Consider the following 17,792-nt stretch of genomic DNA (forward strand, 5'->3'; position numbering starts at 1 on the left):
CCTATGTGTACAAATGCATAATATGCATTTGTACACATATTTCTGTCAGCATTAGTGCACCTTGATTTGTTTGTACCGCGGTCCATGTGAATTGTGAGTTTAACACATTGTGCTAATAGTCCAAACTGTCATTGAAATTCTACTTACATTATCAGTACTTGGATTTTCTCTGAAGTTCTTGTAATTGATAGAGCCGGGCTGAATCGAATCAATCAGATCTACCACTGCTCTGCTGTCACTGATGCTGTGATCTTGGAAATTACGAATACTAGACGTCTTCTTGGCTTGTTTGAGCTTAAATGAAAATAGAAACAAAAATTTGATAAAGCTGCACTCATGATCGTTGTGTTGCCTTGTATTTTTAACCATGTCCCCCCCACAAAAGGAGAGAATATTCCAGTTGCTTTGTTTTATCACACTTTATCACATTTAAGTCTCATGAAAACTTCTTTTTCCATTAACATGATACACTAAAAAATTCAGTTCTGTGAGTCTCCACAAACTCCAAGCCAAACAACGATTGAAGGTGCAGTGTAGCTTACTACGGTGAACTCAAACAAATGAAGTATCGCCAACCACTGACACATCATGCCTCTAAAACACAGAAAATGAAATTTAAGCCCGATTTAGAGCCTGGATAAGAAATGCTATCATCTCCTCGGAGAGCCATGAGGGCAGTCTTCATACAAAATACGCAGTGAATAAACTAAACTGTATGACATGATCGGTTCCAACAAAATTTGTTGGAGAATGGATATTCAACACAGCGCCCCTTCAGTCGTTGCTTGGGTTAGAGACGGCAGAGACCCATACACCACTGAATCTTTTAGTCTATGATACGCTATGCTATTAGACAATCAAGAATGACTAAATCTTGACTTTGCTAAGTCTGACACATATCAGGAACAACTGAGACACACATCTGCTATATTCTTCTTATGATCATTGGAGTCTCATGCACTTGTGATGACTTCTGGTTTTAAGAGAACATTGCAGAACAGTGAGAATTAAGGTACATGTACGACCGGAAAAATATAAGCGTACTGCGCCGATTTCCGCGCGAGAATGTATCCATAGTAACCACGCGCGCGTAGTGACGTTCCGAACATTTTTGCGTTGTACAAAATGTCGTCTGCAGGTAAAGGAAAATCGCATTAGCGAAAATGTTCAGCGTGCCCTCAAAACACACTGGAAGGTACGAGAATTCAGCAAAGAGATAAAAAAAATGCAACATGACCGTAGCCTGTACAGCGTAAATCAGAAGTGTGACGTCTGATTTGCTATTCGTGGTTATAATTCCAATGATAGTGTCGCTAGTAGACCTACCGGAGAATGGAAGAATGGCCGTCGCATAGTCGATTTGAGTGAACTAGCCGAAAATCTTGACACTTGTGTCAGTTGTGGGCTTGCCTTTACGATTGTCATCGTGTATTGGAGAAACGCCAAGTTCACGGCCTCGGTATAGTGTGTGACAACTTACTTAGCCTGCAGCGAAGTCAACCTAATCCCCACCGATAAGCGTTACGGCAATAAATATTACGTGATTTTTTGTATGCTGTATTAATATATAGACTCTAAAAGTAGAAGAACCTAAAAGTCTTTGCTTTGTTCTGTCATTTCCCTCTCATTAAAGTTTAATGGTAGGTTTAAATCATGACCATGCCTGGACAGGGCCACTGCAGGTAGCCACGGCAGGTCAGCGGCATTTGAAGAGCGCCCTCGTGCGACGAACCCAGGAGAGCATGGTTTATCGCCAGAACCTGTAAATCCTAGTAAGTTTTTGCAAAATTGTGAAAAATCGAGCTCGGTGACCTACTAAACAAAATGTGGTTTTGGAAAATTCACAAAAAGTGCTATTATTTGGCAAAGTTTGAGAAAATTGACATTAGTAGAAACTATCAATAATTAATAAATTACCCTCTCCCATTCCTAAAATTTGGGGCATATTTGTTGCAATTTTGGTTAAAAAATAAATATGATGACTTTTTAACTCAATTTTAATGTAAGTAAAATCTTCAAAGTAGCTTAGGTTTATCATTTCTTTATTCTTTTACAGTGTAAACGTGAAAAATGCAATCATGATATAGATATGAAAATGATGACCTGTTTTATTGATTTTTAGTGATTTTGTGAAAAACCGTGAATTTTTAATGTCATTTTGTAAGAAAACAAGCGCGGTGACCCCATGTTTTTTTCCAGTTTTGGAGTATTCACATATGTAGGTATTCAAAAATCACCATTTGAAAAAATTGACATTACTTTTACTTTTTCCGATCGTACATCCTTAAGGTACATGTACGACTGCAAAAGAAGTCTACTTTTACAGCTTTACCCTGCAGTATTTCCTCAAGATTTATCTGAAAAGGAGGGGAGTGTCCCCTCTTGTTGAAAATTGGAAGAATTTTTTCCAACTGAGGCGTACCATAATAAATTATGCAAATATGTTATGCAAATTAAGGTTTTTGTGGAAATTAATGTTTTTGTGGGAATGCCACTATCAATACCCTGTGTACAGCTATATCCATATCTCAAGATCTCATTGAAGAGAGGGACATGGCATGCTCCTCTGTATAGTGTAAGGAGGATTTTGATTAAAGTAAGGGAAATTTGCAAAATCATGCGCTCTTGAGAAAACACTGACCCTGACATGAATTTTCAAATCTGACAAAGACAGCCCTACGCAGAATCAAGTGCCATCACTTATGATAACTGCCTTCCACTTCTAGTATGGCGGCTACATCAAAAACTTCCATGTCCAGACTTCAACACTGATATTCAACCAATTGCACTCTTAGACTATAAACCTGTTTTAAACATCATGATGTAACTCACTTTATTGTTGCACCATTCAACCACTTTGTCATCAGTTATAGGTTGATTTGAACCGGACAGCTGTTGTAGAATTCTCAAGGTGTATGCACGCATCAACTGCCACACAATGGCTGCAAGCAGAAAAGTGACAGTTAAGAGTTTGGCAAACGATTCACCACATTGTTTGTCAATACTCTGTCCTAGTCAGGACAACTCCCATATTGGCCCCGGGGTACATCAGACCCACCAAACAACAAAATGCTTCTTCTATTTGGCCAACCATGGCAGGTTATTGCTGATACACCTGCAATTAAATGCCCCTACCATGTACTGTTTAGTTGATCAGGACGAACAACAATGCATGGTTGAAATAATGTTACACATTTGTCTCCCTGACAATGCCAGCTATCTTCAATGTTAAAATGCAACACCAAAAAACTTAAAACACTGTGGATTTTGGCCAAGATTGTCTGTCTGTAGCAACACTCCAACCTGCCTTCCTGTTTGAGTCTGTGTATTAACCCTGGAACCTCTGTATATATGAAGACTCCCTAATCAGCTTTGCAATTATGCCAGGTGCTCTATTGAAAGATTCATAGTATCAAGGTTTGTATCACCCAATTCACTACACGCCTCAAGTCTGGAAACCATCCAGAGTGGGGAAAGAGCATCTATCATACCATACCCAAAGCATTATAATTGAACTGACGCATACCAGCAAACATACTTGAGAACTACCAGTATTTCCCTGAAGGCCTGTACGGTATATAATGGTATATGCTGAATGCACGAGTGAACTTACCCAAGGTCAAAGTTTCAACACCATCATGTATGTCATTACCACCGATGCCTACCAGGGAGAATCTCATTCCACTGCCGATATCCACACAGTAGTTACAATTCTCAATCTTCTTCATCTTACCGCCACCTATCTTGGGCCATGGCGGCTTGTTCACTTTCTGCCAGTTGACGCTGCCTGGCTGCACCTGATCGTACAACTGAAAACACAAACACATGAACGCAAAACAATTATCATATGCCTATGACATGAAAAAATGTGAAGAAAAATTTTGCAGTGAGTGTTGTGCAGCAGCTTTGTTGACAAAGGTGATATTTCTCAGTTACAGATCTACATCACTGGGACAAAAATGTCTCTTATGTGAAAACACTATCCTAAGGCAACAGATTCCAATACTCTAATAAATATATAAATTAATTAATGAATAACTAAATAATATATTAATGAAAATAAATAAATTAATACACATATTTATTTCTTTTGAATTATCTTTTCACACTTTTAATATAATACAAATAACTCTTTGTCAGTCTATGAAGTCCTTTTTGAGCTTAACACCTTTGTGACATGGGGACTCAGCAATTTTGACTTGCATTTGTTTTGAAATCTCCCTTTGTGATCGTGCATGGGTAATATCGTCCAATTGATAAGATTTTTAGTTATATACAGAGTGAAAGGGGCCCAGATGTTCCAGAGGCCCCACAGGGCTCTTTTCAATTCAATATTGGGTAACTCACCTGCAGAATTACCAGACCATCGCAAAGATCATTGTACATGTACTGTACGTAAGGATTAACGCCAAGACTGTTCATCCAGTTACGGAATGCTGAAAGGAAAGTCACAGAACTTAACAAAAAAACATGCCGTGTACACCTGTCCTACCGTGCAAGTTAGTTCAAAATGGCATAACATCTGTAAGGAACAGTAGTCAGCCAAAATACTAACTACTATTAGACACACTGAGAAAGTCTAGGGTGAATTATTAGTTAGAACTATCCTCTATGTATTTAACTCCGGTCATCTACATAATGCTATACTTTATACTTAAATTTCACATGCACAAGTTTGCATGTTATAACTGCCTAAGAACCTAAATATTTTGCACAAGAAATGCAAGTTTATTAGATCCGTAAGTGAAGAAAATCTATCTTCCATGGCGCAATTAGCTTCAACCATCTTACGCACCGAGTTAACCAACAGCAGCTTTTTCAGCCCTACTTCCTGTTGTATTGGTCCAATCAAACTACTGAGAACGATGGGATATGACCATACAGTGGGCAGGTTGGCAGGGTGAAAGAGGTGTGACAGTCTTGTTGTAAGTGACACACCATAGTTCATAATGCTATTTTATGGTTATATCGAACAACTCTGGCAAAGATTAGAAATTGTACATGGACACACCCTGTCATTCAAAAACTCTTATTTCCGTACAAACAACACTCCGCAACAGGCCTACAATTATTATAGCAGAAAGAGAATTAGACACACCTACTAAAACAACTCTAAATGTGAGAAAACTTATCACAATTTTGTCTATAGAGTTTAAAACTTTGAGGTAAAATACTTTCTGTACTTTCTTTGAAGTCTACTAACTGATAATTAATTGTTTTGCTGTTTTCTATCTGTGTTTATTTTTAGCTGTTTTACAAGATAATGAAATTGAGATTAATCAACATGAAAGGAGGATCTCTTAGAGATCAAAAAAATTGATAATGGTTCCAAAAAAAAGAAATGGGAAAAATTAGAAGAAAAGAGAGAAATTATCTTTGATGTATGATATATGAAACACACTTGGCGACAGCAAAGATTTAGCCTTCAAAAATCCTAACCAATAACTCATATTCTGTGCCACTTATCATCATGACTTTTAATATCTGACAAAACTCAGAGATTAAAAACGTTAAAATCCACTTTGAAAATAAGAATTCACAAATTGTTAGGAAACTGATTATTCATAACAGTAACATATACCATGCATGCACAAGTCACTCCTAGAAACAGACACGGAAGTAATTTTCTATTTCTTTCTCTTATAACAACATTTTCTCAAGCACACGCACCATTATCACTTTTAATGTCAAATGGCAATAATCACTCACACCTTTCATGTGGTAAGAGAAGAGTGTATTCTTAGCAGCTAATGGTACCGAGTGAGTAACAAGTGTAAATGCATGGCTTATTAAAGAGTGCTTATTTTTATATCAGTGTCACACTTTTTAAATCACCAAATTTACTGTGCAGAGGTGCTGGAAGGCCCTCATTTTGGATAAACAGTATGAGACTGATTTTGATTCGTTCTAGGATGCCAAGAGTGCAAGGTGGATGTAGTTTTTAAAAGTTAGAACACATCTAGCACACACAAGTCTGCATGCTGTGTCAGTAGTATGTGTAGATAAAAGATGAACAAAAAATATCTTCAGCATCTTCCGTTGATTGTCTTCATACGGAAACTGGTGACATCATCCTATCAAGGCCAGGATACTGAAACTGATGACATCATCAGAATTTGCTGGTCAACAAGACGAGGACAGAGACTGGATACTGTGAGACAACAGAGGACACCAAGAAACATAGAATACTGGGTGACAGCACAGCAAGAAGTCGCACCTCATCATAGTTGACATCCTATAGCCACTTGAATCGTAAGTCTGGTTGTCATGTTGTGGGTATAATAGTGGATTTTGGAAGACTGAATAATACTGATGGTCCAACACTAAACAATCAGAATGAAGACTAGACCTACGTCTTCAATGAATCAGATTTTTTCATACCATATTATGGTCGAATGTGCCTCTGGGATAGATATTTGGACTCTCAAACTTTTTTTGAAACTTTTCTGTTCAACCACTCTTCGAGCACTCATTTTAAAGCTCATGGACAAACAAAATGTTTCACAGTCTGAGTTTTTTGAAATCAATAATTTTATATTTCCGCATACAGTTAACACAGGGATGGCGGCCATTTTGAATTTCACATATCAGTAAACGTTAGGTAATCTGTTCCTCTAGTACCAAACTTCATACAGTGGCCCCTGATTTTAATTCTTGATTTTAATAGTACCAAAACGAATATTATTTTTATTGAGGAAAGTCTGAACAAAAGTTTTTCACTCATGAGGCGCATACTACCTTATGAAATCTAATACATAAAAACCCATTGAAAATGTGAAAAAATGGTGAAAATGACGCTTTAGGCTGCTTTAACCTTGATGTATCAAAGGCGTATTTGTACCTCTGTACATGGCATCTCTCCATTTGGAAATCAAAGTATAGTCTATAACTGTCTTCTCACCACGCCATGGGGACTGCAAACTGTTGTGTTCAGTGAGGGGCTGCTGGTGCATTACAGAAGTGACTTGCATGAGAACTTGTCATACAAATGAAGCCTGCCAATTTACCCACAGAGGCCATTATACAGAACAGAACTTGACACAAGACACAAACCATAACGATGAGAATAAACAGAATTGACATGTCACTACACAACAGAGAGAGGTGACAAATGGCACGACAGGATACAGAGAAACAATAGAATGATAATGCAAAGATATTTGAAGGGAAAAAGTTTTCTGTTTTAATAGAGCCATAATAAATATATATGAATTCTTACAGCGATCTGAAATGAAGCTGTTTTGATCAAAAGTGAAAAATGGTGTTAGGAGGAAAAAATCCTTGACTAGCGGCTACAAGTCTATGAGGTCAGATGAATGGAATTACAGGTAGTACAAAAAAGACAAAGAGATGTGCTAGGTTTTTTGTGATGCGTGAATGTCATGACAAAGTAAATTCCTTGAACTTTTTAAACTTATTTGTGAATATATTCAAGTCATGTTGAATTTAACCATCAGCACTTGAATTTTAAATTTTAGCATGATTTCAAGACTGAGAAACAAGGATGATGGTATTATGGACTGAGATTTTCATATATGGAGTTGATTTCTGTGAGCATGTCCGTGTGGTCATAAAAGTGGGTAGGAAAGCAAGGACGTCTGACAAGAATGGAGTAAATTACATCATGTTGGAATTTTTTTCATGTTGCAGTGAGAAAAATGGGAAATGTGATGACAAAGAGTATGAGCACAAAAGTAAACAATTTGATGGCAAACATGATGAAGATGGGTGATGGGGGAAGGGGGAAAAACAGTGAAGAGAATCGGTCTGACTGGAGGAGGGAGGAATTGTGATCCCAACCTGTGAACAATGAGTGGAAACTTGGAAATCAAGCAGCACAGAAAACCTAGCACACCCCAACACCTTGGCAAGAAAGTAAGCTTTGGTGTAACCACTGTGTCTCAGCAGAGTTTTAATACAAAAGAGATTTCCGCTATAAAAACAGTACTCAGTATAGAAAGTTACTTGACTTGTAGGAACATCTGACTTTGAGATTCAAACTTTATATAATCCCATTGTTGCAAATATATGAGTCTGCTGCCTTCTTTTGGAAGAGGTTTGCTCTGGTATATAGAAAAATGGTATGAAAGTGAAAAAAGATTACAAGGGAAGAATGGGCACTGGAAATTTGTGGAAGATAGGCAGAAAAGTGATTGATTTTTCATCGCTGTGGACAATTTGAAAATTATGTATTACTTGGTATAACTTGCTACCAGCAGGATTTGAGAAATTTCAAAACTATTTCTTAATACAAGATTTTAAAGTTGTTTTGTTTCCACTTTCTAAGTGAGATCATAGTACTGACTCTGATGAAGTGAAAGTGCAAATCAATGAATTTTTCCCCAAGGGGTTAAGTCATAAATGTACACACTGAACTGACTTGACAGTAAAACCGTACTCAACAAATGTGCGGTGCAAATGACTTCTCACAAGTTGCATTTGATTTGACAGGTCATCAAAGCAATACCCATCTCTTTGTAGTGTAAATATTACAGTCTATGCTTGAACTATCAAAATTGTTATTCAGTCCATTTGAAGCAGTATTTTGTAACACTGTAAAAGTATCTCGGGCACAGAAAGTTCTTTGAAGAAGTTATGACTTGGCCAGAAGAGGATTAAAATTATTGCTGATTTGTAACTTGTCTCCTGTGATGGAAAGCACACTCTGAAAAACACTGGTTACACCAAAAGTTGATCCAAAGAATCACACATCAAAAAGACTGCTAGGTGACTACCTTCAGCACCAAATCTACTGAAAAGCCAACCACCAAAGTGTCAGTTTACAGAGACCTATGGTAACCTTGTCACTACATGAGCAGGAAACAACATTGCACACAGAAAAGTGATTACATTACAGAAGTACCCAATTATAAAATCTCCCTTTCAAAGCTTTGCTTCCCCCTTTCACTGCAGTTTTACAAACAGCACAACAGCACTACCCTGGCCATCACAATTGCAATTCTTTTGGAAAAAAGATTTGATTTGCTCACTGAAGTGCACTGATATCATCACCCTACAAAGATACAGTTCACAAGATGTGACTTGGCACATTTCAAGTTCCCTGAATGAACTTCGAACACTGCCACGTGTTGTTCTGGAAGTTTTTCACGCAAAGGAGGTTTTGTGATTTTGTACACTTTCTAGCAATGAGCCACTCAGCTCTGAAGATTTATCGACATGTCTGTGTAGTGACTGCAACATTTCGCTAATCTACATGGGAGGAGCACTTCCTGGATCTCATAACTATATGGTAAATGACATTTATATTGAGTTTATTGAGTATTGCCCGTTTATGAAACCTGTATACTTAAAAGTGAATAGTTGGATAGCTGTTTTAATTTATTTCCAATGTTGATAAATTATGACTTGCGGTTCTTCTTGCATATATTCTTAACAACCCTTAGCATTTTTAAATATAATTTTATAATTTTAAAACAGATTTATTCACCTGCTCCTTCAGATTTCTTTGTGATGGAGAGACTATGAAAACACACATTTCAACAGTTAACTGTATTCATCTGTATTCATATTAGTTTTGTTCACTATAATTGCAGCTAACTTGTGGTTCAAGTTCAGATGTTGATAGTCATGAAATGTCAGAGTGACCAGGGAAGTGCTGTAGTGCAGGAATAAAGCGGACATTAATGAAAAGTGCAAGTATCATGATATGTCCCACGTAAATATTAGCACCCACCTAAAACTGTAATGCCATTGAAGATTTTCCTAAAGATTTATATTTGTAAAGGGAAGGTGTACATTGCATAATGGTATGTGGCAAATATTTAGGATGGCGCCCTCTTCAGTTGGGCTTGCAACAAGGCACGTTGAAATAAGTTTTAAAGAGACTTCGGACAAGTCATGATATGGTAATTGTCATAAAAACCCAGCTGTATGTACTGATTTTGTTTTGCTCATTTTTTGTACAAAAGAAAATTTTGAGGTTTCTATTAAATATGCATAGTAAGTCTTATGTCACATGTTTGATTTTGATCTCAGGCAATGTTTTGGCACTAAGTTTTACATCAAGGCAAGGTTTTCACTACATCCACATGGCGATTTGTTCTGTCACCTTTGCCAAATTTAAATCATGATATAGGCAAGGAATTATTTCAAATTTTGGCAAGTACAAGTACAGGATTTGCCATAGGGCAAAGTTTCAATGACATTACAGCATTAGAGTCAAGTTGATCCGATTTTGTTCTAGGTCAGAAGGCCGTGTTTATTAAAGAGATAAAAGGCAAGGCTTGATAAATGACAGATACTATAAAGTTTTGGACCATAGGACAGCATTTTACATCTTGTCCGCTTTCTTTGTCGCCCTTTACTTTTCAAGTTATAGGCCTTAACCCTTTGAGTGCTGTAAATTTTCCCGCCGAAATTTTTGTGCACAATTTTACCAATTTTGTATGAATTTTGTGTAAATTGTTTGACAATTTTGTACTAAATGGACATTACTTTTCATTGGCTACAGTTTTTTGATCAAAAATTGGGAAAAATTCTGAAAAGTATTTGTGTTGGTTACATATTATAAAGGTGGCAAAAAATTTATTTTGGCGCTCAAAGGGTTAATCGGCGTTTTTGCTTTTCAAAATCCCCAAAACATGTGAAACAAATACTATTACTGATTCAACTTATTATACCATGTTTATAAGACATTTTTCTTGATATAGATACTTCTTGATGTTGGCACTTTAAAAATCTTGGAAACTTGGTCGATGGACAACAGTGATTATGAGACGGACAAGATGCAAAACTCTCCAAAGTATGGTATTACCATGGATCTGCTCTATCAGGATAAAGTACAACAATGCTAGTGACAGTCAAAGGAACAGAAGACATACTACAGAGATGTGGAGACCAAATCACTTGTGTGGTGTAATAAGAATCACTACATGACGGAAATGTACAACCAAGAGTAAGAAATATAATAAATAGACCAAAATGGTGACGAAAATTGACCTGCAGTGACGAGTAAAGTGAAATAAAGTGCTAAAATGATGTTTATTATCTATTGCACTTGATAGTGTCCCAAACGTACAAAACACACACATACAATCACAATGTTTCTTTTTCACTGCCACTGATATAAGACGTAACAGACAGTCATGCACAAGCTGATAAGGATGCAGACAAGACACTGTGTAGCCGCGGCATCTTTCTCTTTCATATCCCTATACTTCGCTGCTGCCTTGGCGGGCTGCTTAACTTTAACCTTCTTAATTTTGGGGAAAGTACTGGTCTCTACTGGTGGCGTTTGTTTGGCCCTCAGCCGGGTGCTATCTTGTGTCTGAGCTGGAGGTGTGGCCCTTTCTGTCTGCGGTGTGTCTTTCTTCTCTCTCTCTAGCCTACTTGTACTATCCTCCTCTTCCCCAGAGGGGCTATCCTGTGGGAAGTCTATCTCCTCTTTAGGGTGATAAGGGGTGATGGGACCTGTTTGAGAGAAAGTAACGGCTGCAAAATCTTCAAAGGAAAACTGGGTTGGCAGCCTCTTTTTTCTACGTTTTGCTCTGATATTGCCCTTGCCATCCCCTTTTTTTTCCGAGGCAGACTTTGCCCCTGCACTTTTCTCAGCATCGGGGTCTTTCAGTTTTTCTCTGTAGGTAACTAATCCTCCTGACGTCTTCCCACCTGACTCAATATTTTCAGATGCAGGACTAGCGGCATTATCTAATTTTCCCTCAGCAGTACCATCCTTTTCAATGTTTTTCTGTGCTGACCCCATGGTTTCCCTAACCGCTGCACTAGGATCTTCCCCCTTTCCTGCAGTTTTCTCAGAACTCGATTCAGACACTTGGGATGTCTGTAAACCGTCCTCTGACTGACTCACTGTTGATTCTGTCTTACTACCATTTGTACTATAGCTAACCCTAGCTTCAGTTGATCCACCCCCGAGAGGTGACACCTCTTGTGGTTCTGACACCTCCTTTTGTCCGCCACCTGTCACTGCCACATCAATACTTTCACTACAATAGACATTATCCACACCCGCAACAGCTGAACTCTGCTTAGCCGCGTCGGCCGTATTGCCATTGACAGGTTTATCAATTTCGGTGAATTCTCTCTGCTTAGAGGGAACCCCTCCCATCTCTTGTGAAGTAAAATCACTAGTACTGGACAGTTTCGAATCAAGGTCTGATAAGACAGGAAGCGATATTTTTTCTGATTTTCCCCTTTCCCCTGTCTCAGTAATTTCTGAATCTTTAGAGGATTGTGTAACTACTGCATCTGCACTGCTCTCTACAGTTGGTGCTAAATTTGAGGAACTGACAAGCTCACTGTCTGGTCTCTCAGTTGAAACCTCGCTCAATACATCAGACTTTTGTCCACGGTCGGCATTTGTAACAGATGTCTCACATGACTTCGGCCCACCCACACTATTGACAACATGTCCATTCAAATCACTCACACCAGGGACTACTTCAGACACTCCAGACTTTGTTTCGTGCTCTACCGTCACATCACTGTCATTAGCACTCTCTCCACTGACACCCTGGTCACCGGTGTGTGACCCTCCTCCAGAACCGACACCACCAACAAAGCTGGGCACTTCAATATGCTGGGATGTGAGGCCCCCGAGAGGTTCTCCATCAACAGGGGACAGGCTATCCCTTATACTGGGAAGGTTGTCCTCCCTCCCACTTGGGGCATCTCCTCGGTCATTGACACCCAAACCTAGAGTGGTTGTTTGAGTGTCCACTAACGCCTTGTTTGACTCTGGAGAATGAAGTGACAACATCCCGTCATCAGCAAAGATGTCATGCTTCCCCTCTGGAGAAGTCAAGAGTTCATTGACCTTAGCACCTTGCTTTGTGCTGCTATCGATATCTAAAGAATAAGGGTCTTTATACATACTCTTCTCTTCTCTTGTCTCTTCAAATCTTTCAAAGTCTTCGCCTTCTCCCTCCTCTGGTGCTTTCAAGTTGGGGTACATGTTGAACAGGTTGGCCACGAAAGCCATGTTAAGTTTTGGATTGCCACTGACAATGTCCTGTCATTCACAACAGAAATGTCAGGATTTAGTGCCAAGTGGCACTATTGCAAAATACTTTTCAATCATAGAAACAAATGAAACGAACATTTAATGGTTTGCATTTCAGGCTTCTGTGTCAAAATCACAAGCATGAACCGATTTTCAAACCACATGTTAACGTTTTATAAGCACAACAAGAGGATTTGGCCAGTCAAACTTCTAGAAGACATTTGAAATATCTTCCTGCCATGCAAATGGTCAAATTGGACTTCTCAATTGAGAATTGGAGAGGAAAGATAAATAGATCTGAGTTTTGCACCTCATAAATATTACAGAAACTCAAAAAACACTGCCTATCAACTATTTCGACAACAGTATTTTTTAATTCAAACATTCAAACATTTTTTCACATTTCAAATGTCTTTCACACTGACTAATATAGGAGGATGCACAAATTTTCCTTTCTCCATATCTATTGATGTAAATTTCTTCATGAATGCAATTTTCGATAACTTTGCTGAGATTTTACATGAATGATATGGTTTTTAAGTGCCGTAAAATCTCCAAAAAAGTTATCTGAAATTGCATTCATGAAAAAATTTACTGCATTTGAAAATCATAGCATTCATGTAAAATCTGACATTGTAATTGTAATGAGAATTGAAGCTATGTATTGTACGTAAAGTGACTTTGATCAGACAATTTTTTTTAACACATATAAACCATGATACATTTACTCACAGATGCTTGCACAAACTGTCTACAGCCAATCTTGTCAGCATTATCTAGTACCCGTTCAGCCCTTCTATGATGGTCACTCTCCTGTAAGGTCAATCATCAATGACAACATTGGAACAAAACTAACGTCTCACAATGTAGGACTTGATGTTAGAGGTGTGGCTGCTGAGGTTGTGACTCGGCATGTAATGATATTCAGATATGGTATTCTTTTACATCCAACTCTTTGCAATGAGCTAGACAGGTTCTATACTGTCAGGACAGAGATGTCTTCATGTGAAAATGTTAATGAAATATTTTAAAGTTGAACACTAATGTACTATGATAAAAATCCAACTAGGCAGTGTATTTGACATGTACCAGTCCAAGTTAACAATGTGCTCAGTGTATACAGATCCAAGTACTCTGATTTTAATGCCCATTGCTATGATCAAACAACAACTATATGTTGGGAAGTACACAACATGTACCCTTACATACCTGCATTGGTGATATATCAACTCCAGAGCCAGCTGGGGCAATTTGATTTAGGAGGTACGTGTAGACTTCAGAATCCTTGATGTCAGAACTGAAGTTATGGATTCGCCTGGGGTGACCAGCCTGCTCCATCTGGTAGTTTACCCAGCGGATCAGCAGGTCCTCCGGTGACACCTTCAGAAGTTGTTCCGGATCTTCCCCTTCTTGGAGCAGCCGGAACAGACCTGGGTTGTGCTGCAAGTCAATCTTGGCAAACAGACCAACCTAAGAATGGAAAATCATACAGATTTTCATTGGAAGTTGTGTATGTCTAGCTATGTCTCTAAATGACATAGCCATATCTGGAGAATGTGCATATGGCTTCAGTGAGAAAAGAGAAATTTTACAGGATACAATGACAGATATGTTTTAGGACAGTACAAATCATTCGGTTAACCATGAAACTAAAATACAATACTGTAACAATCTATGCAACATTTCTTGTTGTATTTTTTACATAAAACAGGCACTTTTTTAAAGCTATCCAACAACTCACTTTATCACATAGCAAAACACCTAATGCCAATAAGGCTAAATGTTTGTATATAATAGTGTTTCATATCATTTCTTCTTTTAGCTGGTGGGCCATAGCATGAAATATTTCAAACAAACTGCGTGGTAAAAATGTAGTGAAGACTGTAAGATATCTCACTAAAGTTAAGAAGTGTACTGTTCATAAGCTCTGTTCATTACTGAGGGACTCTCTAAGATGGATTCATAGAGGAGTTCTTGTAAAAAAAAATTTCACTACAGCAATGATCTGACTACGTTGGCAAAAGGGAATAATACTTGCTACCCTTGCCGGATGTAAAAATAATGAAAATATTTGGCCAATGACAACTGCAGATGATATAAGGAAGGCTGCGACTCAATGTCACAAATGTACAGTGACTGGAACCCCTATTTTTTTATGAAGAGGATATCAAAAGACAAGGAGCAAAGCATAAGCATCAACTTCAAAATAATATATTGTAAAATAAAAGACAATATGGGTAGTGTTTTCTAATGACGTAGGGAAATAAACTAAATAACATGTGTTGTATTTCTGTATTTTCTATAAGAAAGACTGAGTATGAAGAATGCTGATAGGCTGATCAATTACTTCAGGTTATGAGTTCATGCTGGTCTCATGTGATGACAAGCATGCCATCTGTCTGTGTTTGGTGATAATCTCTTCCCTGCCACAGCAGGTCCTGAACACAATCACTTTGTCCCTGGTTTACAAAACTTACCCTGATGATCTGCCACAGCAGACCAAGCATCAGATGTTCTGTGCCTCGCATTAAATCGTCCGGTCCAATGTTGACAATGTTGCATCCAATGGAGCTGGCCGAGTTCAAAGCCAAGGTGTGGTTCTCATGCTTCAAGTATACGTTCAGTTTGGAACCCTTGTTGATGGCCCGTTCATCGATGGTGTCCGGAACTGATAAATTGATGAGTTTGCTGCGGATAGGTGAGGACAAAAATGGAAAGCAAATCAATGAGTCATGCACACTACTGATGAAGTGCCTCCAGCACAAGTCTGCCATCCCAAGGCAGGACAAGGCCACAGATCATTCACAAATGAATGTTTTAGCCAAAATTCAGTAACCTGTAATATCATTTGGTGTTACATACATACAAGGTGTGTTGAAAAGCCGGACAATGGGCCTTTCAACATGATTATAGGAGTAGAATAAGAAACTGCATGTTACAGACATAACAAAAATACTTGTAAAGATGTCAATTCAGCTAATCAAGCTTAAAAAGAAACAGAAATAATCAACAACTTACTGACTATTAAAATAATATAGGAATGTTAAAATCTCTACTTAACTTCTCCCAGAAAAGCATGCTTTACACTAAAACTTCCATGATCAAAATAGAAAATAATTCACCAAGGCTACTTCCTACATTGTACTTTACTGTCTATGCCTTGAGGAATTTGCAATTGTCTATTGGTATATTAAAAGTAAGAGGCACAAAAACACTTGAAAGAAGCGGTATACAATTACAACTGCCGTACACTCACCATAATAGAATACCGTCATTGCCACTTTTAAAGAGTGCGTCTGATTTGGGGTCCAGGGGAAGCTTGTTCTTCAGGTCAGGATCATCGCCAAGATTTGAGTTAATGTACTCTGATGAGAACAGAGGGAAATATCAGAAATGAAACATTTTTACATTATGGCGCTCAAACACATTTGTTATAAAGCCCTACTGTTTGAACAGCTGAATGGCTTAAAAGGCAGAATAACAAGACAAACACAATCACACACTACTATCCTGGAAGGGATTTTGTAGTCTTTTGAATCTTAGAAATCTTTTGTATGATACTGAATGTGGCAGGGTGCTGTTCAAATATATCATACTGAAAGTCATTGTTTATGAAAACCTTTACAAAACTGTAAGGGTACTCAGTTTGTTTTATTTTTACTTTCACCAGCAAGGATTAGAGTATAAGTTCAAAAGCAACCATCTGACTTCACTAGGGACTAGCGAGTGTTTCTGCACATGTTTAAAAAAAATGTACAGAGTTATGCCAGTGTGACAAGGCCGCCAGACCTTTTCTGATGCATACAGCTTCCAAAATGTTTCAGATTTGAATTTAACTATTTCAGGTGAATCACACCAGAATGCCATTTGTCCATTATGAGATTTCAATGTTGCTGTTATTGTACAATAAGAGTTATAGATACTGGCCATTGCCATAACAGCATACATTTTACCAACGATCTTACTCAAAATCCCTACACTATTTTATTTCTATGATTTTTTCAAAATTTCTTTACTACCTAGATGACATGATTTTTTGTAGAATCTGAGACTTTTTCACTTTCATATGGAGGACCAATGTTACGGAGAATAGCAAAAGTAGCCATGAAATAGATAAATTGTGACTATTTTGAATTAAGAAATCAAGAAAGTTCTTTGTACGAGTTCTCAATATGCCTTGATAAACAGCAAATTGCAGGACTTTAGTATATTGTGTGCAATGGAACACTGGGACTACTGTTTTTTCACACTATAAAATTCCACATCACGTATATACGGAAACAAACAAAAGCAACCTTGTATAGGCTACCTACAGCCAGTAAAAAGATGACAAGTTGTTCTTAAAAACAACAATTGGCAATAGAATGATGGGCTTGACAAACATTAAAACATTACTAGTAACAAATTGGCAAAAGAACATCTTATACCGGTATTTCGATGCTAAAAAAACAGTGACCATTTGTGCAAAAATTACACATATTAACTTTTAAGTGAACACCAGCATGAAGTGCTGAATCACTGGTAGTGTTTTGTTTGTGACTGCTTTTTTTACCTACCCTTGAATAAAACAAACATGCCAAAGTAAATAAAATGTATGTTGTATGGGCCAGAGTGTAAATGATAAAGTGAGTGAGAGAGTAGAAATGGTTAAACACAACTCCAGAACCAGACTGATTGACTGACACATTCATAGTCAAGCTGAAGATTGCTTGGGCAACAAAAAGTTGCCATATTGATAAAAATCAAGTATTGGAAAAGCTGATGTGTAACAACCCAACTTGGTTTTGTACAAGTTCTCAGTATGCCTTGATGA

General features: G+C 37.9%; 1 protein-coding gene across 1 annotated transcript in view; it reads right to left on the minus strand.

Moving 5' to 3' along the window:
- Nucleotides 1-17,792, minus strand: part of LOC139140920 (plastin-3-like) — a 38,462-nt gene that overhangs the window by 3,468 nt on the left and 17,202 nt on the right. The window contains exons 5-13 of the mRNA XM_070710411.1: nucleotides 16,236-16,344; nucleotides 15,457-15,667; nucleotides 14,189-14,449; nucleotides 13,712-13,792; nucleotides 12,853-12,988; nucleotides 4,348-4,436; nucleotides 3,614-3,809; nucleotides 2,833-2,942; nucleotides 148-294 (exon numbers count right to left, since the gene is read on the minus strand). Coding sequence (XP_070566512.1) covers nucleotides 148-294; nucleotides 2,833-2,942; nucleotides 3,614-3,809; nucleotides 4,348-4,436; nucleotides 12,853-12,988; nucleotides 13,712-13,792; nucleotides 14,189-14,449; nucleotides 15,457-15,667; nucleotides 16,236-16,344 — 1,340 coding nt within the window. The remainder of the gene's footprint in view (nucleotides 1-147; nucleotides 295-2,832; nucleotides 2,943-3,613; nucleotides 3,810-4,347; nucleotides 4,437-12,852; nucleotides 12,989-13,711; nucleotides 13,793-14,188; nucleotides 14,450-15,456; nucleotides 15,668-16,235; nucleotides 16,345-17,792) is intronic.

Source organism: Ptychodera flava, chromosome 9 (genome assembly GCF_041260155.1).
Source record: "Ptychodera flava strain L36383 chromosome 9, AS_Pfla_20210202, whole genome shotgun sequence".
NCBI lineage: Eukaryota > Metazoa > Hemichordata > Enteropneusta > Ptychoderidae > Ptychodera > Ptychodera flava.